This window comes from Talpa europaea, assembly GCF_964194135.1.
Source record: "Talpa europaea genome assembly, chromosome: 12".
Taxonomy (NCBI): domain Eukaryota; kingdom Metazoa; phylum Chordata; class Mammalia; order Eulipotyphla; family Talpidae; genus Talpa; species Talpa europaea.
In genome coordinates this window covers 90,520,653-90,546,160 of record NC_140079.1, presented here as the reverse complement: position 1 = coordinate 90,546,160, position 25,508 = coordinate 90,520,653, and the positions used below count along the sequence as shown (strand labels likewise).

At 40.4% G+C, this 25,508-nt stretch overlaps 2 protein-coding genes across 6 annotated transcripts in view; one reads left to right on the top strand and one right to left on the bottom strand.

Moving 5' to 3' along the window:
- METTL9 (methyltransferase 9, His-X-His N1(pi)-histidine) overlaps positions 1-24,220 on the top strand; it is a gene marked incomplete at both ends in the record, with an annotated part of 47,507 nt that extends 23,287 nt beyond the window's left edge. For 2 of the 5 annotated variants that reach the window (XM_084250425.1, XM_084250424.1), the window contains one exon: positions 24,015-24,087. In XM_084250425.1, coding sequence (XP_084106551.1) covers positions 24,015-24,087 — 73 coding nt within the window. Of the gene's footprint in view, positions 1-4,106; positions 4,292-24,014 lie in introns of all 5 variants that reach the window. The other 3 variants (XM_084250423.1, XM_084250422.1, XM_084250426.1) reach the window with 3 other exon arrangements.
- On the bottom strand, positions 14,264-22,135 carry IGSF6 (immunoglobulin superfamily member 6; the record flags this gene model as incomplete). The annotated part of the gene is made up of 6 exons (XM_084248503.1): positions 14,264-14,320; positions 15,442-15,522; positions 15,874-15,921; positions 16,576-16,682; positions 18,635-18,976; positions 22,069-22,135. The coding sequence occupies 6 exons, from the start codon at positions 22,133-22,135 to the stop codon at positions 14,264-14,266; spliced, it is 702 nt and encodes a 233-aa protein (XP_084104629.1).
- Positions 24,221-25,508: the final 1,288 nt, after the last annotated feature.

Sequence of the window (25,508 nt, the reverse complement as noted above, 5' to 3'; positions counted from 1 at the left end):
TGAATGTCAAATAAGAAGGATCAGACATCATTTGTCCTTTTGTGACTGACATTTCACTTAGCAAAATGTCTTCAGGGCTCATCGGCGGTATAGCGTATGTCAAAATTTCCTTTTAAAGGCTGAATAATATTCCATCATAAAGTAGACCACATTTTGTTTATTCATTCATCTGTTGATGGACATTTGGGTTGCTTCCACTTTTTAGCTGTATTGAATAATGTTGCTGTGACCATGGGTGTATAAATCCCTGTTTGAGTCATTGCTTTCATTTCTTTTGAGTACATACCCAGAAGTGGAGTTACTAGATCATCTGTTTAATTTTTTGTTTAATGCATTTGATTTTTTTAAGAATTGCCATACCATTTTCCATGGCAGCGGCACCATTCATTATACATCCCACCAGCAGAGCACAGGGTTCCACTTTCTCAACATTTCACCAGTACATGTTATTTCTGTGTTTTGATAATAGCCATCCTAACTGATGTGCAGTTTCAAATCTTCGTTTTCCTGCTGTCTACTGTTTGAGAAACTAGGAAGTAGGCTACTCTTCATTCAGTATGGATTCTGTTGAAAGGGGGAAGGTGCCGAGTATAGAAGGGGGGAGGAGAGAGTAGAGCTTGCCTCCTTTGATATTTTGAAAGTCAGGCTTAGCCTGAGAAAAAATGTAGGCAGGCACTCCTCACTTTACTCTTCACCTAGGTTACTCTTATGTGGACTAACCCTGGAGACAGAGCATTAGCGAGGCTGTTAGCGATGTCTCAGGAGACACATCTGTGTGTTGTTGAACTAAGTAATTTATAAGATCCCCTTTAGCTCCAGCAGGTTCTCCAGTTAGATTCTGGTGGATCTAGCTGGTGGTAATGGAAATGTATTCCTTCAATTAGAAATTAACTCACCATTTCAAAACTTGGAATGCTTTGACCTTTATTATAACAGTGGCTTAAACATGCTGAATAACTAGTCTGACCCACTTCCCACATTAAAAAATGACAGTGTTTTGGAATGGTATGGGGAGGAAGGTGTTCAAAATTAAGTCTTCATATAAAATTCCCTTCTCATTTATTCTGGCCCTTTCCTTGAATGTTTAAATGGAATTTTCAGATAATTGAATTAATATATGTAGAGTTTACATGCTATGTAACATAGTAAACTTATCCACAGTACATAAAATAGCTAATTTTTTTCCTGATGAAAAGCTTATGTGTCTTATGTTTGCAATTTGATGCAGGTAAGAAATTCATACTAGTGGATACTTTCTCCATAATATTATTGGTATGAAATAAAAACAGTCATAAAAATGGCAACTTTTGGCGTAGTTAAGATTTTTTATTTATTTATTTATTTAAAAAATTTTTTAAAAAGATTTTTTATTTATTTATTTATACAAGCACTGGGTACAGTCAGAAGAGCGGGAGGGTGAGAGAATTCACCAGAGCCAGAGCAGGGAGCAGAGCAGGCAGAAGGACCGAGGTACACTGCTGAGGGGAGCAGCCGGCTGCAGGAGAGGTCTGCGCGCCATGTGGGACTGTGGGACCCTCCTCTGGTGGCCGGGGAGCAGCTGGGGATCGAATCCGGGCTGCAGAGGCTGCGGGCAGCTTCGAAACCCAGCGCTCAACCGCTGCGCCTCCGGGGAGGCCCGTAGTTAAGATTTTAATGAGAAAGCAGTATCCTACTAAGTTTAGTTTCATCTAGCCCACAATGACTGGGCGCACTTTAAGCTTAATTCTTCATTTTCTTGGCTTCTTTTTGAGAGGTAGCTATTTTTCATTTCTCTTCAATATCTGGACCATGAACAACTGACTTTTTAATAAAGGTTCTGGATGTCATTTTTGAAATAAATCAAACAGAAGTGGCCAAGATTTTCTTCTGTATTGCCAAGGTGCCGCAAAATCTGATTGTAAAATTTAAGGATGTGCCTTTGATTTTTAAAACAAAGCAATACCTTGTTTTATAGTGTTGTATTTTTTAAATCTAGAATTTATCAAAAATACTGATTGCTTTGTCATTTCTCTACAAAACATATATTTTAAAATACTTCTGAAGGTCAACATTTAAAAAACAATAATCCCTTCTAAATAGCTGCTTTGTTTCTAGAAATGCTGTTTTGGAAAAGCCATAGACATTAGGAAGGGATTATATAATTAATTTCTGGTTGTGTGTGCTAATGTACAATGCCACCAATCAGATGACAACTTCTTCAGCTGGAAAAAATTTTGCCAGCATATATACCATCCTCAGTTTGCTTTACCAAAAGTCATTGTTAAATTTAGTTTTCAAAAATTAAGAAATAAAATAGTTGTGCTCTAAATCGTGGTTAGTAGGTGGTAGAAGAAATAAGTGTGTGGCAAGATGCTGAGTAGGATGGGGTTTGGGACTAAATCAGCACAGATAGTTAATATGCCAGTAATCAAAAAGGAATTATGTATATATTTTTGACTTCAGAGAACAAAAATTTTTAGTGTAAATTTAAAAGGTGCTTTACTTTGATCCATTATCTGTATTTTATTATTTTTTTTTTTTTAAAGAAAATGATGTAGTTAAGAATTTGATTTCTCTTGTTAGTATCCTCATTGTTTTCTTTTTTAAAATAAAAAGATTTTGGGGACTGAAGTGGTTCCCATTCATTCTGAACCCACAACCCTAGACACATTTATTCAAAGACTGTCAGGTTCTTTCTCATTTTATATGGCTAGAGCAGGTTCGTTGACCTGAATACATACTAGAATTTCTAAGTTGTAATTTCTTCTCTGCCAGTGATTTATAGTATGACCTCAGACAAATCACTTCTTTCATTTTTCTCACAAAGAGCGGACAGTTCTGACAACTTGGTAGAATCCCCAGGCTAGCAGTTTTAGCTAAAAATTTGTCTTCTTCATCTGTGGAACTGAGTTTACAAATCTAAATTAAAAAAAAAAAAGACCAGAAGTAAAGATGAAGTTGGACTTTTATAGGTATAGTTTGAACTTCCCAGTATTAAAGCCATAGTTTTCAGGGCCTCCCCGGTGGTGCAGCGGTTGAGCGCTGGGTTGCGAAGCGGCCTGCAGCCTCTGCAGGTTCGATCCCCGGCTGCTCCCCGGCCACCAGAGGAGGGTCCCACATGGCGCGAGACCTCTCCTGCCGCCCGCTGCTCCCCTCAGCAGTGTACTTCGGTCCTTCTGCCTGCTCTGCTCCCTGCGTTGACTCTGGTGAATTCTTTCACCCTCCCGTGCTTCTGACTGTACCCAGTGCTTGTATGTATAAACAGACAAACAAACAAATTAATTAATTAATAAATAAATAAGTAAATCTTAAAAAAAAAAATAAAGCCATAGTTTCCTGTTTAGAACATGTATTCCTGTCCTTCAAAATTTGCTATAACCAAATAGGAGTGATTAATTGAATTGCCTTCATGGTGTGCTAGTAGAGACTTGCTGTGAGAACTCTTTTTTGAGGACAAAACACTGTAAAGGACCGGAAATATTTTTTGGGAAAGGGAGAGGGAAGGAGATGTTGAGGGCTGAGTGATGTGTTAATTATGCTCTTCACTTAACAACTTTTAGTAGTGTTTCATGCGCTCCATCTCTTCCTATGTAGTTACTCCTGTATAAAGATTTTAAAGTATGAAATATTCTCTTTCTCTTGGGAACAGAGATGTGCTCAAAAGGTTTTGGGTTATAAATGGAATGATCTAATACCACTTTCAATCATTCTTAAAAATAAGGGCGCCTTAGAATAGAAAACAAGAATATATGATGTATTTTATGATTAAATTCCAGTGGTTGTAGAAAGAAGGAATCTTAGTTCATTAGCTGATATGTAGGAATTTGATGCTTTATACCATTTTTATCACCTTATATCTTCATACTGATTAAGCATGATTAATTCTTATAAAGGAAATTTTATGTTTTGAGATTTGGAAATAAGTGAAATGCCAAATCTAAAGAAATATGACTGCTGTCTGTCTTTAGCCTGGCCATTTTATTACTACAAATAAAAATTATAAATGAAGATCTTAAACTTCCTTTGACTTAAAAGGTAAAATTAGAGCCTTTACTGGCATCCCAATTATTTTTTTAAGATATGCTTAAGGGGGTTTGTAACAGTTTACTTTTTCTGACTTTTTCCAGAGTGCTTGGTATAAATGAATGGCAGAATACAGGGTTCCAGTATGATGTCATCAGCTGCTTGAATTTGCTGGACCGCTGTGATCAGCCCCTGACTTTGTTAAAAGATATCAGAAGTGTCTTGGAGCCAACCAGAGGCAGAGTCATCCTTGCCCTGGTCTTACCCTTTCATCCCTATGTGGAAAACGGTAAGTGTGGTCAGGCCGCTCTTCCTCAGCATAGATGTTTATTGGAATTTGTGATTCTGTTTTACGGAAAAGCCTGGGATTTGAAAGAATACAGTTAACCCATGTATAATATCACCTTGGTTAATGTTCATCTTAATGTGGATTTTACAGAACTTTAGTATTCCTTAGCAGTGGTAATAATACTCAGCTGAAGCTGCCTGCTTGAGGTTGAAAACCTAAAATGTGTCTGTTTTCTGCCTTCAAGTAGAGCTTGAATTATTTATTTATTCACTTATAAACTGAGTCAAGCAATAAGTAATACCTTTAAATCTACCCATACATACTTGCTGAATGTAGCTTTTTCATATTTTATATCTCTTATCCCAGGCTCTAAAAATGAGAACTGTGGTTAATTGTGTTTGATCTTCCTCTTTGAAGACGTTTTCTGTTGTAGCACATACCAGTCCTTTATGTGATACTTTTTTTGATTGCATCATCTTGTTCAGTAATATTTAATGAAGAATATACTAAAAGAAATGGTTTAATATTCACATTGTTATGACTTCTGGCTGTAGTCCTACTAGTTCATGGTTTTAGCTTATGTGTTTTGCATTTTAGGTTTCGTTGAAAGTTAGGACTTTCAGCCTTTTGTGTTTTCATAAGTTAATATATAGTAATATAAAAAGTATATAAGGAATGCATCTTAATATTTTAAATCTTTAGTTTTTCTTTCTTTTTTTTTTTTTGTGGGACCTTCGCCAGCGGCCGGGGAATGCACCGGTGCTGCAGAGGCTGCGGGCAGCCTTGCAGCCTAGTGTTCAACCACTGCGCCACCAGGGGAGGCCCTCTTTAGTTTTTCTTGATCACTGTCTAGATCAACCTTGGATTCAAAAACTGAGAGCTTGGTGACATCTTTAAAAAATCCATTGATAGTTTAGAAACACCAAAATCTGTTGTCAAGTATCTATAAAAACCTGTGTTTTAAGGCATAATGTTCATGTTTGCTTAGAACCGAGGATTTGTGTTACTTCTCATTTGTTCCTTCCTTGCTGCTTTTGTTACTTTTTACCCCTGAGGTCTTACCCCTTCAGACTAAATGCTGGCCTTTTACCAGATAGCTTTAGATTTGTCTTGATGGTGGAGGAAGTGGAGAATTCTTTAAATAGAGCAGGTGGGAAAGAAAACAGATCTTCCCTCCGGTCTTCTCCATTTACACATTTCCGCGCGGAATCATTTGACGTGGTAAAGAAAAAGCTACCGTGCGAGTCCTCACCTGTATCTATGATGTACAATGAAAACTGCAATAATAAATGTCCTCCTTGATAATTCAGCGGCCTGGCCTTATTTCATTGCTGTTCCCTGTATAATTAAGTCTCAGCTCTGTCTCTGCATTGCAATCATAAGTCATCAGGTTGTAAGATTCCGGCTTCCTGTGTCCTGTTGGGCAGCCACATGACAGAACTTTAATGCTACTTCCTGGCATAGCAGGAGGTAGAAGAGCAGGGGAAGAAACATCAACATCACCATGAATTTTAGTTCCTCGTGTTTCTCACACTAAAAGTTTGAGAGGAAGTCAAACGGAACAAGGGGGCATTAGGGTTGAAAACAAGCTCCTTGATTGTAGTTGCACAGAGTTGCTGTTGAGTCCAAGGGGTCTGGCCAGTGACACTCGCAAAAACCTGAGACAAACAGCTTTGTTGCTGTTGGTGACCTTCAGTGATCTGTATGTTTTGCAGACTGCTCTGCAGCATTCTATTATTGCTTCCCTTCTCTAAGTCACTAATTAAGTCCTGATGACTTCCATGTGCCGCTGTGTGCGGACTGGGAAGTGTGAAGTGGTCTGGGTGTGCTCGTGAGTACCGGACTGCTTTCAGGTATCTGAGTGTGCTTTGCCTACTTGCTTCTATGATTTTTTAACAAAAAGCAATTGCAGCCAAATGGTTGTTTTATCTTGAAGTTGAGCCATGGGCAATTTTGTTATTTAGGTTAATTTGGAAAAAACCAAAAAATTTCAGTTTGTTTGGTTTGCTGACCCAATTTTGGTCAGGGGTTATTAAATCTAGTGAGAATGGCTTTAAGCATCAAACAGGGGAAAAGCATGTAATCAAGAAAAGGAGAAATATATTGCAAAAATGAAAATTTAGTAACGTTTTTCAAAATGGTTTTTTTTTTTTAGTTTTTTTTTTTTATAGAGGCATGCTTTTATTTATTTATTTATTATAGTTGTTTGTTTGTTTTGTTTATACATGCACTGGGTACAGTCAGAAGCGCGGGAGGGTGAGAGAATTCACCAGAGCCAGAGTGGGGAGCAGAGCAGGCAGAAGGACTGAAGTACACTGCTGAGGGGAGCAGCGGGTGGCAGGAGAGGTCTGCGCACCATGTGGGATCCTCCTCCGGGGCCGGGGAGCAGCCGGGGATCGAACCAGCGCCGCAGAGGCCGCGGGCAGCTTCGCAACCCAGCGCTCAACCGCTGCGCCACCGGGGAGGCCCTCAAAATGGGTTTTTATACAAGGGTGATTTGTGGTCACAAGAGTTCACACAGCTTTCAAGAGGGTCTACAATGAAAAAGTTCCCATTCACTCCAGTTCTACAATCTTGTTTATGCTTCTTAAATATTCCTCAGAGATAGTCATGCAAATAACAGTATGTGTGTGCATGAAAAATTGATACATAATTAAAATCCTTTGTAAATCCTTTTGTTGTTTTTTTACCGCTTAAATATATCCAGGAAATTATTCCTTACCAGCACATGTGTATCTGCAGCATTTTTGGGTATAAACAGGGGTTTGCTAGAGCTGATTTTACTGGCTGGTGAGAGGACTGGTCTGTTGGCAGGAATCTGGCTGCGAAACATGGCCAGCGTTGAAACCGACGTGGTAGGAGCTCTTGTCCCAGGGTCTTGGCACATGCTACAGACAGCCTCTCTCTTCTCCAGGCTGGTTGGTGAACATTTGCCAGCATAGAGTTGGATATATGATAGTTCTACTTCAGGAGGGCCCTACTGATGTACTGTTAGGTAAACCAGCAGTTTGCTTTATAAATGATAGTGAAATGACCACCCTTACCAAGTCTTTGCAATTGTGTAAGTAGGCATCAGGACTTCCTTCTTTAAGAAAATAGAAGAAACAACTATCGGTAGCTTTAAAAATTTAAAATTGATTTTAGAAAAGTGATTCCAGGTTGGTTGATTTATTGATAAACTGTTCTGTCAAAGTTTAAAGCTTGTTTCTTTTTTTCAGTCTTCCATGTGTTGACATTTCCCTCAAAGTTACAAAATGGCTGATGTATATAAATGTATGACAAAACCTTGGAAAGAGAAGATACTCTCCCCCATACATTTTTTTTCAGTAAGGAAGACCTTTCCCAGAAATCTCCACAGCAAGCATAAGATAATTCTTGGTGTGCCCTTCAGGTCTGAGGAGGGCTCTTCTGCCTGATCCTGTTTACACTGTGGGGTGGAGCTCAGAGTGAAGGTGGAGGGGAACTGGCTGCCGAGTGCTCTTATGCTATAGAATATTTTCATTCTTTTAAAGTGTTTACTGAGTGCCTAGATGCTGGAGATAACCCTGAGCCAAACTTCCTGCTGTCCTTGCCCTCGATCGAGTAGTGTACCTTCTGATGAGCACAGGCCACAGACAAGTGGGAGGTTGCTGCTGAAAGCAAGAAAGGGGCTTCTGGAGTTGGGGGTTGGGTTTGGGTGATGTGATGTTATAGACTGGGCGCTCAGGAAGGGCCACCCTGAGATGCTAACAGGAAGAAGCCTGAAATAAGGTGTGAGGTTACGTATGAACCCTCCCTAGGGGTTGGCTGCTCATTGAAGAGTGAGTTTGCCAAATAGCCTTGCTTGTGATTCTTTACTAGTGCCTTGAAATGCTGCTTCAGTCATTTATTAAAGTTCTGGATGTGTTTGGTTCTGTTCTATTCAGACTCATCTTCTGGGGCCTCCCCCGTGGCACAGCGGTTGAGCGCTGGGTTGCGAAGCTGCCCGCGGCCTCTGCGGTGCCGGTTCAATCCCCGGCTGCTCCCCGGCCACACCGGAGGAGGGTCCCACATGGCGCGCAGACCTCTCCTGCCGCCCGCCGCTCCCCTCAGCAGTGTACTTCGGTCCTTCTGCCTGCTCTGCTCCCCGCTCTGGCTCTGGTGAATTCTCTCACCCTCCCGCACTTCTGACTGTACCCAGTGCATGTATAAACAAAAACAAACAAACTAACTAAATAAATAAATAAACATGCCTCTCTTAAAAAAAAAAAAAAAAAAGACTTATCTTCTATGTGGGTGCCAGGACCAAATAATTTTCATTGTTGTTTTGTTACATATTTTATTATCATAGCCCTCGTATCCCCTCAATCAATTCCTTTTAGTTTTTTTTTTTTTTTGCTTATTTATTTTGTGCATTGACTTTAGCACTAGTTTGTCTAGTTCCCTATATTCAATTAAATAGGCTAATTGAGGTAGTATTGAATCTTCCTAGCTAATAATAAGCTGTGTCTTTCAATTTATTTAATTCTTTATGTTCTTAGTAATATAACATTTTCTTCATAAAGGTCCTGAACAACTTTTCTTAGTGGTGTATGTGTATGTGTGAGGAAGAGATACTGAAAATCAGAATTTTTCTTCTTGCATATTTTTTAATTAAAAATTTTCCCAACTTTAATATGGCATAATAGACACATAAAAGTTGTATGTATTTAAGATGTGCAAAGTCATGACTTACCATAAGTATACATCATGAAATGATTAACAAGTCTAGCACTTAATGTAACCTCACAATTAGGTTTTTTGTGTGGTGAGAATTTGAAGTAAATGATACCGTATTAACTGGTCACCATGGTTGGATCCCAGAACTTACTCATTTTACCATTGGAAGCCTGGCAACCGCCTTGTGAGCTCTTGTTCTATAGGCTTGACTCTGTTTAGACTCTACCTATAAGTGATATCAGACAATGTTTGTTTTTCTGTGTCTGGCTTATTTCACTGAGCATAATATTCTCCAGGGTCATCCATGTCATCACAAATGGCTCTTCCATCATATTTTAAATTGGATGTCATGTACACATACATAAGCATTGATTTTCATGTGTGTACCAATTTTGTAGCCATTTACCTTAATGAATTACTTGGTGTTGCCAATAGTTTCTTGATTGAATCTCTTGTTGTCTTGATACACAGGTGTAGCATCTGCAGATGGTTTAAGTACTTCCTTTTCATTTTTAGACTTTTCTTTGTTAAGGTGAATTGGTAGTTATTTCCAGAATGTGTTAAAAAATGGTGAACACTTTTGCCCTGTTTATGACTTTAGTGAAAATGCTTCTGCTTAAAGTATAATGCAGTCTTTTGGCTTGAAAATATTTTTAAAAGGCCTGTTTAATAAAAGCCTAAAAAGTCAGAAATTAATAATGAATTGTTATTAATTTTTAGCATTTTTAGCATCTGGAGATAGATACCCTGTTTTTTCCCTTCTTTTAACTTACTCAGTTAATAACACTTTTTCTAATATATATGCATCCCTGCATTTCTGGGCTTAGAAGATAGAATCCTTTTGTAACATATCATTGGATTGTATTTACAAAATTTCTAAATAAATAAGCATTAATATTGATGATAGTTGGTCTGTATCTGATCTATTATTTATTTGAAAGATGTTATCTGTCATGTTTTGATATCAGTGTTCACACTGACTCTAAAAAGTCATTCTTCTTCGTATACTCTAGAACAGTTTAACTTGCATTGGTGGCTACCTGTTCTTTGAAAGTTTGGTAGAGCTTCCCCAGAGACACCAGCGAGGCCCTTACTAATTGAGAGGTAGCCCTTGGTGACTTTCCCACTTCTGGGTCATTGTTCTGGTTAGATTACGTGTTTAGTCTTTTTTTTTTTTTAAAGATTTATTTATTTTATTTTTATACAAGCACTGGGTACAGTCAGAAGCGCGGGAGGGTGAGAGAATTCACCAGAGCCAGAGCAGGGAACAGAACAGGCAGACCGACAAAATACACTGCTGAGGGGAGCAGCGGGGGTGTGGCAGGAGAGGTGTGCGTGCCATGTGGGACCCTCACCGGCAGCCGGGGATCGAACCCATGCTGCAAAGGCTGCGGGCAGCTTCGCAGCCTGGCGCTCAACCACTGCGCCACCAGGGGAGGCCCTACGTGTTTAGTCTTAAAGCTTCCATCAGTCTAAATGGAAATAAGCAGGTCTCTGTCTGGACTTGTTTCACTAGAGTTGGGGCTGTGAGGACTAGCCCTTGTTTGAAAGTGCCCTCAGTGTTGCCTTTTGGATACAGCCCTCATGACTGGGCCTTGCACTGAACTTGGTTTCTCATTTGTAAAAACGGAGTTGAAGCCTGCCTTGAGGTATGTTGTGAGGATTAAATGATTTAATGTATAGATTGCGCAGCCTTATCTGTCTCAATGTTAGTGTGTGATAAATGTTGAATGTACTCCATTCCATCCTATTTGGTTACTTTTTAAAACTTTGTGGCTTTATTGAGCATTTTTGTTTACAGTCCAAAATATTTATTGTGAAATATTTGTCAGTGTCTCCTTGATCTGCCCATGAAACTTTTAATAGAAATAATAACCAGAATTTGAATGTCTTCATTCTGCATTTTATTTATTTTTTAAAGATTTATTTATGCATACAAGAACTGGGGTACAGGCCAGAGGCGTGGGGGGTGGGAGGATCTGATCTACCAGAGACAGAGTGGTAAGACAGAACAGGCAGATTGACTGAAATACACTGCTGAGGGGAGCAGTGGGCGAGGCAGGAGAGGTCTGCTGTGCCATGTGGGTTGCTCCCTGGCTGGGGATGGAACTCATGTTGCGGTAGCTGTGGATTGCATCAGAGTTGCGTCTTAATCCCTTGGGCCACCAGGGAGCCCCCTTCATTCTGCATTTTAACTTACTCTCAAAGACCGTGCATTCTCCATTGGTTTATGTGACTTGACTCCACAGAGACGTAACTGTTTGCCTGTCAGTCAGGGGTTTCAGATTCTCTCACTTCTTTGTATAGTAGAGAGAAAGAAATCACTTATTCTGAAAATTCTGTTAACATTTTTTGGTATGTGGTTTGAGTGCTCGTCCAGAGGGCAGAGTGTCTGTAGACACTAGAACCTCTGTCTCTGTTAGTTCTATTTTCATTGTCCTGGGAAACACAAATCTAAACAGAATGTTATAGCTTAATCTTTCCAGTGAAAATTCTGGATGCTGAGTTAGCAGGAAAGTGAATACTGTTAGGGAATCAGCAGTCCTTAGGAGAGGGGTGAGGGTTGATGGCTGGGGAGGGAAGTGTGCTCTAATTCTGTTGAAATGCTGGAAAAAAATATTTTTCTATAGAAACATTGTTCACATACATGCATCTTAAATTATTTAATTTAATGCAAAAATAAATAAGAAAGATGCTTCTAGTCTTAAAATACAGAATAGTGAGCCTCCCTGGTGGCGCAAGGGATTAAGATGCAGCCTATGAAGCTGTCCGCAACCACTGCAGCACAACTTTGATCCCTGCCCCCTGCTGGGGTGGGGGTAGGGGGAGGTGCCCACATGGCTTGGCAGGGCTCTGCGCACTGCTCCCCTCAGCAGTGTATTTTATTCTGTCTGCCTGTTCTGTTCCCCACTCTGTCTCTGGTGAATCCTCTCAACCCCCCACACCTCTGGCCTGTACCCCAGCTCTCGTATGCATAAATAAATAAATCTTAAAAAAAAAAAATTCCTCTGCGGCCTCCCTGGTGGTGCAAGGAGTTAAGTCTCAGCACTATGAAGCTATCGGCAGCCACTGCAGCATGAGTTTGATCCCTGGCCAGGGAGCAGCCACATGACTCAGCAGACCTCTCCTGTCTCGCCCGCTGCTCCCCTCAGCAGTGTATTTCGTCAGTCTCCCTGTTCTGTTCCCCACTCTGTCTCTGGTGAATCCTCTCACCTTCCTGCACATCTGGCCTGTACCCTGGTTCTTGTATAAATAAATAAATTTGTAAAAAAAAAAAAAAAAAAAAAACAGAACAGAATAGTGCAGAAAATAAATGTAACAGACAACGGCAGGATAATCTGACAAGAAATATGACCAACTGTTGTGGGGTTGGAGATGGACAGATCTGTTAGATGCTGCAGGAGTCAGGGAAGTTTCATGTAGGAGGTGATGTCTGAGCTGTGAAGCACTTACCCAGGCAGGGGAATAGTGTATGCAAAAGCGTGGGAGTGTGGCCATGGTGGTGTGGGAAGAATGAGTTCAGCGTGACCTTAGAGAGCATGCAGAAGAGGCTTTGATGGCACAGCAGGATTGCATTCAGTAGCTTGACTAAGAGGGATGAGTAGGAGATTGAATCATGTTATATGCACATTAGGTTCTCCTATATATAGCCGAAGGGAATGTGATTGCTTTCTTTGGAAAGTGTTCTCCAAATTTCAGTTTAAAAATCAGCCTGAATTATAGTCCTTGCATGCATTGGGAAAGACTTACTGTGAGTCAAATACTAGTTTATCTTAGGGATTTTATCTCGTTGTTAGTAATACACAGAACTGTATATTTTCAGTCTGAGAAGTACCAAAAATACAATGAAGCCTAGAAATAATCCAACACTACATCTGTCACCTTGATGGTTTTAGTACTTAACCATTTTTCCATTTGGGCTAAAAGTTCATATATTTGACTAAGTCAGTAGTCTCAAAATGAAGTTATATACCCTAAGGAGTAAACAAGACAATTTATTTTGGGGTAGAGAAGAAAAGGTTAGCTTTTCTGTTTATATTACTTTTTAAGCCAATTGCTTAATTTCTTTTTGTGTATAAGATGCACATGTGTGTACATATATAAGATGCACATGTATATAAATGTACATGTGCATTCTCACACCCACCATGTATGTACCATGGGCACAGCAGCACACATAACATGTGCTCACACCTCCCCCCCTTTTCTATTTTTCCTGGCATACATGCTTAGGAAGATTGGAGATACCAACTTAAGCCATCGGTGCAAAATGCTTTCAAAGGGATCTTAAAATATTTAAAAATTCTATATTGTGTTTCAAAAATAGAAATACATCTCATTTAATACCAGTTGTAAAGAAATATTTTAATGAAATAGATATCGTGGGTTGTAAGTTATGTTTAATAATGCACACTTGTGGGTATTTTAATAAACTTTTTACGTGGATTATTTCAAAGAGCAGTCTGTATAACATGTCTTTTTTAGTGATATGGTAATGAGTTTCACGAGCAACTTTGCTGTAGCCAGCTGCTCAGCTGATAGTTCCTCAGCTAGTGAAAGATCAGATTTGCCAAGGCAAGTGCCCTGTGTTGCCCGCCCCTTCCTCTGCTGTTTGTTTGGCCCAACACTGACATCTAGAGTCGGTGGTGGCTTATTTGTTCTTAGGCGTTTTCTGTTTCGCCCTCTGCTTTGGATTTTATTCATTGTAGGGATCATAGCCCTTCTCTAGTCTCTCTTCTGTCCCAGTCACTTTGGAGGTAGCATGAGGCGGTGATTTTGTATGTGATGCTCTGCATCACCCATTGCAATACTAGAGGAAATAACTTGCTCCAAGGTGCTTTTCAAGGTGGATTTTCTTTAACTTAGCTTTTGGCACTTTCTTCCTCCTCCAACCTAGTCTCATTGTCGTATCGCTTCCACAACCTGCAGTGACAGCGCTTCCACTCAGACTCAGGCATGTGATGTGCTTCCGATCTCCAGGGTAACAGTCATCACACGTCTCGTTTCAGGATCAGGCAAATGCAGGATATACATAGTACATAAATACAGGTCACAAAAATGGAAGTTTTTTAAAATGTTAGCCTTCTTAAAATTTTCCTAGCAAATAAAGGAAGAATTTTTCAGTTGCATTGTTTTTGGTTTTAATATTTTGGTAATTACTGTTGTAGTTTCCTTATTCCATGGCATTACCCTTCCTTGCAGCCGGTTGTCTTCCATTTACTTCTGATTGTTTATTTAAAGCCCTTATGGGCTTACGTCCGTTAACACTGCCATGACTGCTGAAAATTAAATTTGCTATGGTTTTTCGTAGTTGGAAAGTGCGCTTCTGTTTTCGTAAGTGTTGTCTTTTTCCTGCAATAGTGATCAGGAAGCCATATTTAAGGTTATATACCCAATGACGCCATCTGTTAGCAGCCTATAAACTACTAGCCATCCTGCATTCTGGGTTCTGAGGACCTTCCCAGGACTCTTAAGGGAAAGTTACCACTATATTTAGAGTAAGATGTGGGATCAATCTGAAATTCAATTTTCTTGTTCAGATGCCATTGCAAAGCCCTGCCTTAGAACTTGTCATAACCCTGCTCCCAGTCCTGTCTCCGAGCCAGTTACTTTTGCTGAAGAAGATACTCTGGCCTCAATAAAACAAGAATGTGAACAGACAATAATTATTATTCAGAGTGGTGTCTTAGGTAATTAGATCACTTCTTTACATATTTCTGTGTACACTAAAGAATGAATTGAATAAGACTTTATTCTCTATTGGATGAAAGTCATTTTTAAGAGTCAGATTTTAAAAAAAACACACCTGTCAGAATCCTGATGCATTTGCCCTCTGCTACTTAAGAGAAGACTATCTTTACGAGTATATACATTCATTATTTTGTATACATGTCATTTAAATCTGAGCAATCTGATCATGGATCATGGAAAGCAAGTATCTTCTCTGTTAGCTCTAAAACCAGCATCTGGTTTTAGGACTCTAAAGAAACATTATCAGATGTATTATAGATAAGGTGTGTCACTCCAGTCCCAAAGACTGGTGTACTCATTTTTAATTTTCATTACCTGCTTTTCTAATGTGAATTTGTTTCTGCCTTATTAGTAATAGGTAATGTTTCCTATATGATTTGATCTACAAATGTTTCAACATCTACTGCATGCAAGACACTGTACAAGGTAGTTTTTAATCCACCGAAGCATCCTTGTCTGTACTGAAAATGTAGCCTACATCCAGTATGTTTCTGAAAGATTCCATGCCACAAAGCTGCCAATCTGGTCCTTATTTAATATTGCATCAGCTGTTCTTTGTTATGTATTTATCAAGGCAGACCCTATACAAAAAGCCCTTTGTTAAAGTCCTTTTCTAGACTCTTTTAAAGGAAGACTTGATTATTGATAGTTTGTTGACAGCTTAATTTTTTCAGTCAAATATGCTTCATATCTGTTACATCTTATTGATACATTATGCTTACAGGTTGTTGGTTTGTTTCCACATGTCTTTTATTATACAGTTCTTGAGCAATTTCCTGAAAAATACGCCGAACACTCTTTTTCTAGAAATGTAAAGAGGAAAAAACGTCTCGTGAGACTAGAAGCAGTAGTTATTGAACATCATCAAAGCTTTTTCTTTCTTTACACCATCAGTCTCAGAAACTACCCCCCACCAGCACATCTACAGTAAACTCTTTAATATTTTCAGTATATTAAGTAAAAGTTATGGTTGAGAACTATCAAGATTAAATCATAGTTTACCATTCCAGATTACGGTTGAGTTTCTCAACAATAGGAAATACTATCTGTGCTTTAAAGTTACCATGATGTTCTCTGTTTCTTAAAATATTTCAGATTTGAAATAATTACAACCAGTCACAATTTAAAAGCTATATTGCAAGATTGATCTGTACCTTTAGTGAGTCTTCTGTTTCTTTCTTTCCTAGAGAGTTAGATTTTGACTACCGGGAAGAAAAGGAAAAAAAAAAACTTATGAGTTTTGTGCACTCAAAACAATTCTGGCAGGTATTTTATGCCTGAATAAGATTCAACTGACTTAATACTTTAGTGATGTACAATAAAACTTTAATGATTTTCATGTCATTTCTAAGATGCCTTTCTCAATAAAATAACAGCTCAAATTTGTTAGGATTGTAGGATTTATAGTAATCTTAATAAAACACTGTGTATCCCCTCTTACAGCTTATGAACAGTCAGGAGATACTCTTTCTAAAAACATAAGGTCTTTGAAAAATACATTTAAAAGCAGCCAACCCCATTTTGCTCTTAAAGACTGGTCTTAGATCTTCTCCCACCCCAGTCCTCTGGCATTTCCCTCCAGAAAGCATATAAAGTAGTTACAAAGAAGGCTCTCTTGTTACCAGATTACTGTGTTTCAAAGAAACACTGTAAATTGTATACTCTGGTTAATAATAATTCGATGAAAATTTATGCTGCTTCTACAGACCTCTCCTGCAGGTGGTGTTTCCTGCAGATGCAAAGGAAGATGTTAATTAGGGGAACTAGTTCTGAGGTTCACATGTGGAGAGATGGGAATTATTTCATTATGATAACATTGATGGCATTAGGACATCCAAGCAGGAGATGTGACTTACTTTGGAGAGGACTATGAAGACCACAGCCACACCAATAATGTAGAGAGAGAGCAGGAATAAGAGAGCTGCCAGGAGACTCTTCATTTCCACGCTGAGAACCTTAGTTTCTTTGTTAATTACAAAAACAGAAAGAGCCACAGTCACCATTGAAACTATCATTGCATATGTATGCATAAAGTGTAACTGAAGCAACATGTTAGAGGTGTAAAAGTGAACTCTCTGCTTCTGCTTGGCCATATTCATATAAAAATGTATTCCAGGTCACTTGATTCAAAAGACACTCAAGTATATTCTGTAGTTAAAGCCAGTTCACCAGTTTGTAGTATGTAAAAAAGATTACGCATTTTTAAAACAAAAGATTTCTAAAAATGCAGCCAATTACTTGTCATACTGCTATGACCACTTTTTATATAAAGTGTTATTTTAAGTTAGATAAACATTTCAAGATAGTTTGTTCAAGGACATTTAAATTTTCCTTTGTTAGATGTAGTGTGTAGAGTCACCCTGAGTCTGTGTATGGAGTTAGGATATTTTCCTAGATATTCATTAAGCCACATTTATAACCTTGACCTGTTCGGTACGCATGGCCAGATGGTGCTGTCTGTAAGATAACCAGAGACCATGCTGCCATGCCTACAGGACAGACGTCGTTACATGTGCCTTTTTCTAATAAAGTTCTGAAGTGGAATTACTGAATCCACGTCACATTCTGAATGTCTCCCTTCTTGAAGGAAGCATCCTGTATGCTAGGATAGGGATAAAGTAACATGCCATGTCTTCAAGTTAAATTTGTAGTTATTATCTGAATAGGCTGTACTTTACAATGAGATATCCCATAAATGCTTATCCTATGTACTCAATTCAAATAATACACATTTTTTTGTTGTGAAACCAGTAAATTAGGTGTTAACCATTAGGTGTGGTTATATTGGTACTTGTTAAAAAGTCTTTCATATGATAAATTAGGAGCTCTGTAGAAAAAGCAGGGAAGTAAAATGTCTGTCTTAGCAATATGTTCATTTTTGCTCCTAAAGTAATCTCTTTTCATGTAAGCTTGCAATTATGAGACTTTTATCTCTATGGACCATTTTGTCTTTTGGCTAACATTTTTTATAGAAGTCTAGTTCAGTGAGATACACAAATCTCCAATGTTGTTGTGAGTATGCTTTAATATCTAATTAACATTTACTGAGTTCTTGCTACAAGCCAGGCATTACTAAAAATGCTTTATGTGTGTAAACACTTATATTTATCTTACCAATAAAAATAAACTGAGGTTAAGGAGCATTGGGGTTTCAAAGGCCTATTAGAATATTCCTAGTAAATTAAACCAGAGGACTAGTTGTTTTGGAGATCATACTGTCTTGATCTCAGTAGTCACCATACCAGAGTTCTTTTTACGGGAGGAGATCCAAAAAAGTACTGCCCTTGTCTTCCTTCCCCCAAAACATGTGACGTCCTTTTTCCTGAAATCTAATTCACTTAGTTAGGATCCGTGTACTCTTGAGTGAGGAAATTGTCACGGGTTTGAACAAACTCAAGAAGCCAGGCCACACTGCTCCCATTCTGTTCTCTGCTACCCCTAGGTGGTCAGGACCCCCCGGTTGGGTTCTCCCTAAATTTTGTATTCTCTATATGCATACTTTTTCTGGGTCCATTTTATTGATCACTGTACTTTTTCAGTGCTTTGATTTAGGCAGTGTAGTACCATTCCAATTCCTGCAGAAGCTGATAGTTATTTAGCATGTTTCCCTTTGAACTTGGAATATGGTAATACACAGAAAGGAGGACATAAGTGGTCAGCCTTCACCACTAAGTCTGGATGTAGCATGTACAGCCTCTGACATACCCGTGAGTTTGTTCCTGGTGCCTGGGAGGTGAGGTCAGAATGGTTCTTTAACCCAGACTTCATGTGATTGGGTTCTTTAACCCAACCACACCCTTCACCAACTCAGGCTTTGAGCTAGGAAACTCAGCTCGTAACCTCTGCATGTAAGTAATGGAGTGTGCTTAAAGGGCTGAGCACAATTCCACGTGCTGGAGTAAATCACTGACTCACCTCTTACCACCAGCATGGTCCCTGCTCCTGTTTGCTTAGCTTTTGAGTCGGAACTGCTATAGGCTATTCCACAGATGTAGATGCCGCTGTCATTGAGGGTCACCCTGTTCACTGTGAGGGACACGTAGCGTTTTTCCAGGGCCATCTCCACCTTAATTTTTGGTCCTCCCAAGTACAGCTTCTCGGCCTGGTTAGCTCTATAGCGAAACCACAGGCTGGTCGGTGGCTCTGACTGGCACCCCGTTGCGGAGAAGGAACACTCCATGGTAACAGCCTCGTAAGTGTAGTCCACTTCCAGGTAAGCCGTTTGCGAGACAGAGACGACACACTCCCCCGCCACTCCTGTGGAGGAGGCAGGTGTTAACCGGCTTCTGTTTCCTGATGAATCTGGTGGGCGCCCAGCCCGTCCTGCTCTGCCTTACCTTACTTCATGTACACATGAGACTAAGTGTAAGCGCCAGTGTCCTCACCTCCTTTTACCCACCTCTGGTCCCCGTGTTTCCTGACCTTAGCCTACTGATACTTGGGGACGGCCCTGGGGGTGCCACTTGGGTCAGTGTTGTGGGCAGAGGTGGCAGCCGACATGGAGTGGGAAGTGTGGGGTCCACGTGGACACCCTGGGTACCACAGGCTTTCCCTGGTGCCCTGCAGACCACTTGCTCTCTCAGAACCTGCTTCTTCATCTGTCCTCCTGGCCTCCCAGGAGCCCTGTGCTCAGCGTGCTCAGAGGTGTCAGAGCCCCTGGTGCGACTGTCACCCCCGATGGTGGAGTGCATGGTCAGGAGAATTTTTTTCCTGCCATGTAGGGGTTGGGATTGCTAGGAACACACAGCATCTAACAATTGTTCCTTTGTGAGCGGGCTTGCCCCCGTGGAACACCTGTGGGAGCCAGCCCTGGCACAGCCTCTGGCACCTGTGGTTCCCGAGCAGAGGTCCTGTGAGATGGCCAGGCTGCCACTAAGCACCCGTTCTCCCTGGCCCTTGCACATTGCTTGCTAGTCCTTGTAGCTTTTGTCTGATTGGTAAACATACTGTGATAAAGAATTCAGACTTGGGTTCAGATCCTGTGCTGTCTCTTCCTCACTCTTATTAGCAAAACAGGGACGATGATGTGCACCTGGCTGTGGGGTTAATGGGAAGCTGAAGTGAGACCATTGGAGCACAAAAAGTATTGCCTGGCCCTGCTCGGCCACGTCAGTAATAGGGGGCAGCTCTTGCTGTGGCCACCCTGGTTCCCACAGTGTCGCACACACTTTAGACAAAACCGTGCACATTTTCTCAGAGGTTAGCAGGACTGCAGCTCGGGCCCAGCACACTCTGCACCCGTCATGCCTCTTCCCAAGTCTGAGAGATTGTGTGTGCACCTTGGCTGCAGAGCCACGCGGGTGTTTATAAATGGGGAGACCTGGCCCTTTGGCGGATAAGCGGTTCTGTGTCATAGAGTATTAGTTAGACAAAATGAAATTTTTGGCAAGATTTTAGTCTGACTTCTGCCTAGTTCTGTTTGTAAAATAGCGTAATTGTGTGCATTTGTCCAAGTCGTTTCAGTTTCAGATGGGCTTTCCTCACTTAGTGTTTTTCTTATAGGTCCTCATCCAAAACAAAAGAGGAATTAAAAGTAGAATCATGGCATGTGATAGGCAAATCCATTCTTAGCGTGTTTTAATTTTACTCTTTATACAACTTGAAATGAGTTGTGAGCTTTGTAGTGACCTGATGAAGTAGCCCAGGTGAGAGGGGGAGCCGGCAGCCTCCTCATGCCCTCAGCTCAGGGCCTGGGCCCCATGTCTGTCCCAGACTTAGAGCCCTTGCAGGTGCAGACAGATGCTCGACAATAATGATCATTATATAACATATTGGGCATTTGATGTGGAATTGGGCTCGGCAAAGTATAACAAAATTAATAGAAGTGTTTCTAGCTCAAGTCCTTTCAAAGAATTTTTTAAAAAAGAAACTGACTTTTAACGCTTCCTTGGAGAACTTAGTATTTTCAACTTTCCTTGGCAAACTAAAATTTTCAGCTTTGGAGTTTCATATCTCTGCTTATTTCTGACTCCTGTGAAATTAGTTGTCGTGAGTTTCCTATGAGGGACTGTGAGGAAACCCCCCTACCCCCACCAGTTAAGCAACACTTGAGCAAAACAGAGAAGTTTGAATAATAAACCGCAGCTACTCCTGTGAAAAATTTCTCTTTTAAAACTCTCATCATTGTAGGATTTAAAAAAAAAAAAAACACAGTTGAATGGTTCTTTCATAAGATGGTGGCAGTCATTTTAAAAGGTTACTTTACTGTTTTTAAAAAACACTAGAAAAGTAAGTGCAGAACGAATCTTTGACACTTAATCCCTCATTATGGACAATTTCAGTCCTAGGCTAGCTGCCGCCTGATTTTTTTTTTTTAAATATTTATTTATTTATTTATACAAGCACTGGGTATAGTCCAGAAGCGCGGGAGGGTGAGAGAATTCACCAGAGCCAGAGCGGGGAGCAGAGCAGACAGACTGACGAAGTACACTGCTGAGGGGAGCAGCAGGAGGCAGGAGAGGTCTGTGCCCCATGTGGGACCCTCACCCTGAGGCCGGGGATTGAACCGGCGCCACAGAGGCTGCGGGCAGCTTCACAGCCCAGCGCTCAACCGCTGCACCACCAGGGAGGCCCTGCCGCCTGATTCCAACCCAGTCTTGTTTCTTCTCTTTCCCCCTCCCCTCTCACAGTAGGGTAAATACCTGGGGCAAATTCCAGATACTCTACCTGCACATCTGTCAGAACATATCTGAAAAAACTAAGCATTCTTCTTTAAAATAATACTAATTAAAATTAGAAAAAAAACACTGTTACTGAAAATAGAAGCCAAAATAGTTTTGCTCAAAATAATTACTGTTAGCATTTTGATATATTTCTTTAAAGACAGGAGAAATGAAATTTAAGAGCTTTTGCCCCCTTCACCACCCAAACTTTGTGGGCAAATCTGAGATTACTAGATTTAGTTGAACTGATGAGATGATTAAAACTGATACAGGAACCACTTTCTGTTTTCTAGGGAAGCAGCCATGATGACAGCTTTGTTTTTACAAGTACTTTTTTAATTTATGGAAATTCAGCTTTTCAGAAACTTTGTTCTTTGAAAATCTTTAGGGAGTGGCTCGCTGTGCTCAGGGTGGGTTTCTGTGGGGTTTTTTGGGGTGTTTTCAGCCTGTTTGTGAGGGGCTCTGCTCCAAAGCAGCATAGCAGTGAAGGGAATTTTCAAGGTTAGTATGAAACTTTTCCTCAGCTATTCTTTCATCATTTTCTCTGGAGAGAAAGGAAGTTTATCACCTTAGATAATTTCTATCATGTTACACATTTAAGCATTAATTTGTAGCGCTTAAAATTTAAATGAATCACACAAAATCCAATGATTGATTTAAAATGGAGAAGAAAAAAAAGAATCTTACCGACATAAAATAGAATCAGATTGATTTCCAGGCCGAGAATGGTCTTCCCTCCGTTGACAGGCGCCATTTCTGGGTGTGGGTGTGGGTGGTGGGGGGAATGTGCATTTGAAGAGAGTTGGCTTTTTTTGTTTTCCTTTTAAAAAGGAAGAACTAAAGAGAGGAACTTTATTAAGGAACCGTAATTGGGAACTTTCTGAAATTGTGTAAAGATTGTTTGTAACTCAGTTTCACCATCAAAAGTTGAGATTTTAACCTCAAGCACATTTCTGAATGTTCCTGTGATGGATTTTTCGTGGATTTTACAAATCCTCATAGGTGTTAGATGTCTTGAATGAGATTTTATTTTACATGTGGCACTAGTCCCCAGCAAGGGGTACCTTTTGACAGATAATTGGGACTTGAAAAATATACAGAGTGGTGGAGTTGCTGGTCCTGGGGCCCTGCTGTGTGCCTGATGCTGGGCCAGTAACTGCTGGGACTTGGGGAGAAGCAGCCGTGTCTCTACATAAGGACTGTGCCTCATGGTACAGTGAAAATAAGTAGGGTGCCATCTGCTAGTTGTGCCCCAGTTTAGTATCACCTCTTTTTAATCTGCTGTGAAACAAATGTGTGGCCCTGTCATCTGCCTCTGTCCCCGCCACCCTGGGTGCCTGGGAATTTCAGTCAGGTTCCTGTAAGTGTGGAAACTGATGGGCTGACATAAGAAAAAGGGAATTTATGGAGGATTTGAGGGTAGCTCCAGAGTCACTGGGAGGGCTGGGGGCTCATGTGCATCATGGCCAAGAAAAATGGTCCAAACACGCTATAAACCTGATCTGAAGAGGATACGGGTGGTCCTAGGTCTGTTGTTAGCTCTGTCTCCTGCTCAGTGCTGTCCTGGCTGCCGCCTCTTATGGCCATGGCTCCCCCCACTCCCCAGAATGAGCCTCACGCGTCCACCCCCCTTCTCTGGGTCACTAGCTCTTCATTCCAGGTCCCACATGAGTGTCTGAGCTGAGATCATGTGCCTCTGCCTCAGCAAGAAAGGCAGGGGCGCTGCTTCCTGGGCTTTGCCTCCCAGCAAGACTCTAGGAAGAGGAGGGTCAGGTCTGTGTGTAGCATGTATTCTCTTGACACCTGCTGATTACATGTTTCCTGATTTAGAGAAAGATAATCTGAATTCAGTAAAACATTTTTAATATCTATATATTTAAACGTTATCACAGCATCTAAAAGCACCCCCAAATTTATATATACCATTATATTGTGCACTCAGTACTTGGTGTGTATTCTTGAAACCTCCCCTTCTCCCCCCAAGCTGATGCGCAAGGATTTTGTAGACTTCAGGCTGACACAGATTATCCTAAGCATTGCTTGGTCCACTCGTGCATTGTAGTGATCTACTGCTCTCTGGTCCTGGAACTGAACTTTTACAAAATTGTTCTGAAAAGTTAGGGAGCAAAGCCACTTCCTTGGAAAAATACACTGATGATCTGTTTTTATTAATCAAAATCCTCCAAATGGCCATTTTTATTTTCTGGTTAACACATGGCCTAAGTGGACTACATTGGTGACATTGTGTTTATCGAAAATCCTTTCAGGTTTTATTTTACTCTCTACCTCAGTGTTCAGTATGAATGAGTCGTTTCCAAACCCATTAACCATTACTCCTCAGCCAGTCTGAGGAAAGGTAATGTCCTGACCTCTGTCAGAGAAGGTCCTGCAGTGTAGGCTTTGCATCCAGAAAAGCTTGGGCTACATTTCCACTGACACTCACGACCCTGTGGGCCAGGTACGTCCTTCAGCCCTGCCTCGCCTGTGGCTCATCTCTGCCGTGCCTGAGTGTTGGGCAGTGATGCAGCAGAGCACTTGGTGCTGGCATCTTCCAAGTCCCAGGGAGATAAAGTCTTCCCCCCTGAAATAGCTATTTGTTCAAGAATTTAACTTAATGTTTTTATTTGTTTTAGTAGGTGGCAAGTGGGAGAAACCGTCAGAAATTTTGGAAATCAAGGGACAGAATTGGGAAGAACAAGTGAATAGTCTGCCTGAAGTTTTCAGAAAAGCTGGTTTTGTTATTGAAGCTTTCACCAGACTGCCGTACCTGTGTGAAGGTGACATGTATAATGACTACTATGTTCTGGATGACGCTGTCTTTGTTCTCAAACCAGTATAAACGTGGAGGCCGGAGTCTTCAGTCCACCCCAAGGATGTCCAGCCCAGGAGAGGGTCTGCATTCGCAGCTATGTGAAGGGAGGACCTTTGGGGACCGCCATTCTAAAATATCATGTAGGAATTTAAAAAGCCAAAATACTAATTATTTCTTTGTAGTGTGTAAAAGGAATGTTTTTAAAAAACAAAAACCCAACTCTTTGAGGATTTTTATCAACTCTTTACTCAATAATGCAGGTCACATTCCAATATGGAAGATATTTTTTTATACTTAATTGCAGTAGGGACTCATTCCCAGTCAAAAGCAATAGTCCTGGCTTCACGTGGAACCAATAAATATGGATTGTTTTTAATAAAAGGAAGACTGATAATAAAGCTCTCTGTTCGGTTGCAAATATTGGTTATAAGGTATAGCCATTGATACTCTTTCATGTTTAGAAATTCTTTCTGTCATTATTCAAGAAAATGTTTTTAATCATGCTAATAAACTTTTTTGAAGATGACTTTGGCATCATGTTTGAGTTCATATAAGCCTCCTCTGGCATCTTTTATTGTTTTGGTTTTGAGGGTACTCGAATAGCACGTGAAAGACTTGGGTATGTGGTGACGGAACACTTCAGACTGGGGTGGGGAGGGCAGTGAAGGGGATTATGGGAGATTTCGGTGCCCAGCAACAGTCTAGATTAACTCTCAAAGCACCACCTTCTTCAGATAGTTAATTCAAAACACCCCCACCCCAATGCTTGTTGCTTTGGGAAATGCAAAAACACTGCAATCCAATTTCGTGTTAGCTGAAGCCCCACACTCAGAATTTTGTTTTTCTGAACTATCTCAGGTTCTCAGAATTGAAACATGCAGTTGTGTCTACTGACAGAATGCAACCTGAAGATGTCTTAATTCAGGTTCTTACTCTACACTTGTATCCCTCTCTCCAGAACTTAGTTCTTCCTGAAATCCTTAACTGAGTATAGTATTTACCAAGAACATGTTAATGGTGACTGTGTCAAACTCCTGCATTCTAGAACCATTGAGTGCCTCCAGCCATATACCCAGAAGTGTTGCAATAGAGGAACTCATTTGCAGGATCAATAACCATTGTGTGTATTTCGAAGAGCAGAGCACTTAACCCAGAATCTAAAATCTCAGTAATAACAGAGGATGCTGATTGGAGATTGAGGTTATTAACAATATGTTATTCTTACAACTTTATTTCTTTTTTCAAGCAGGTGTTTCATTAAAAATGCTCATTTATATACATACAGAAATCATCAAATCACATTTATTACAACACC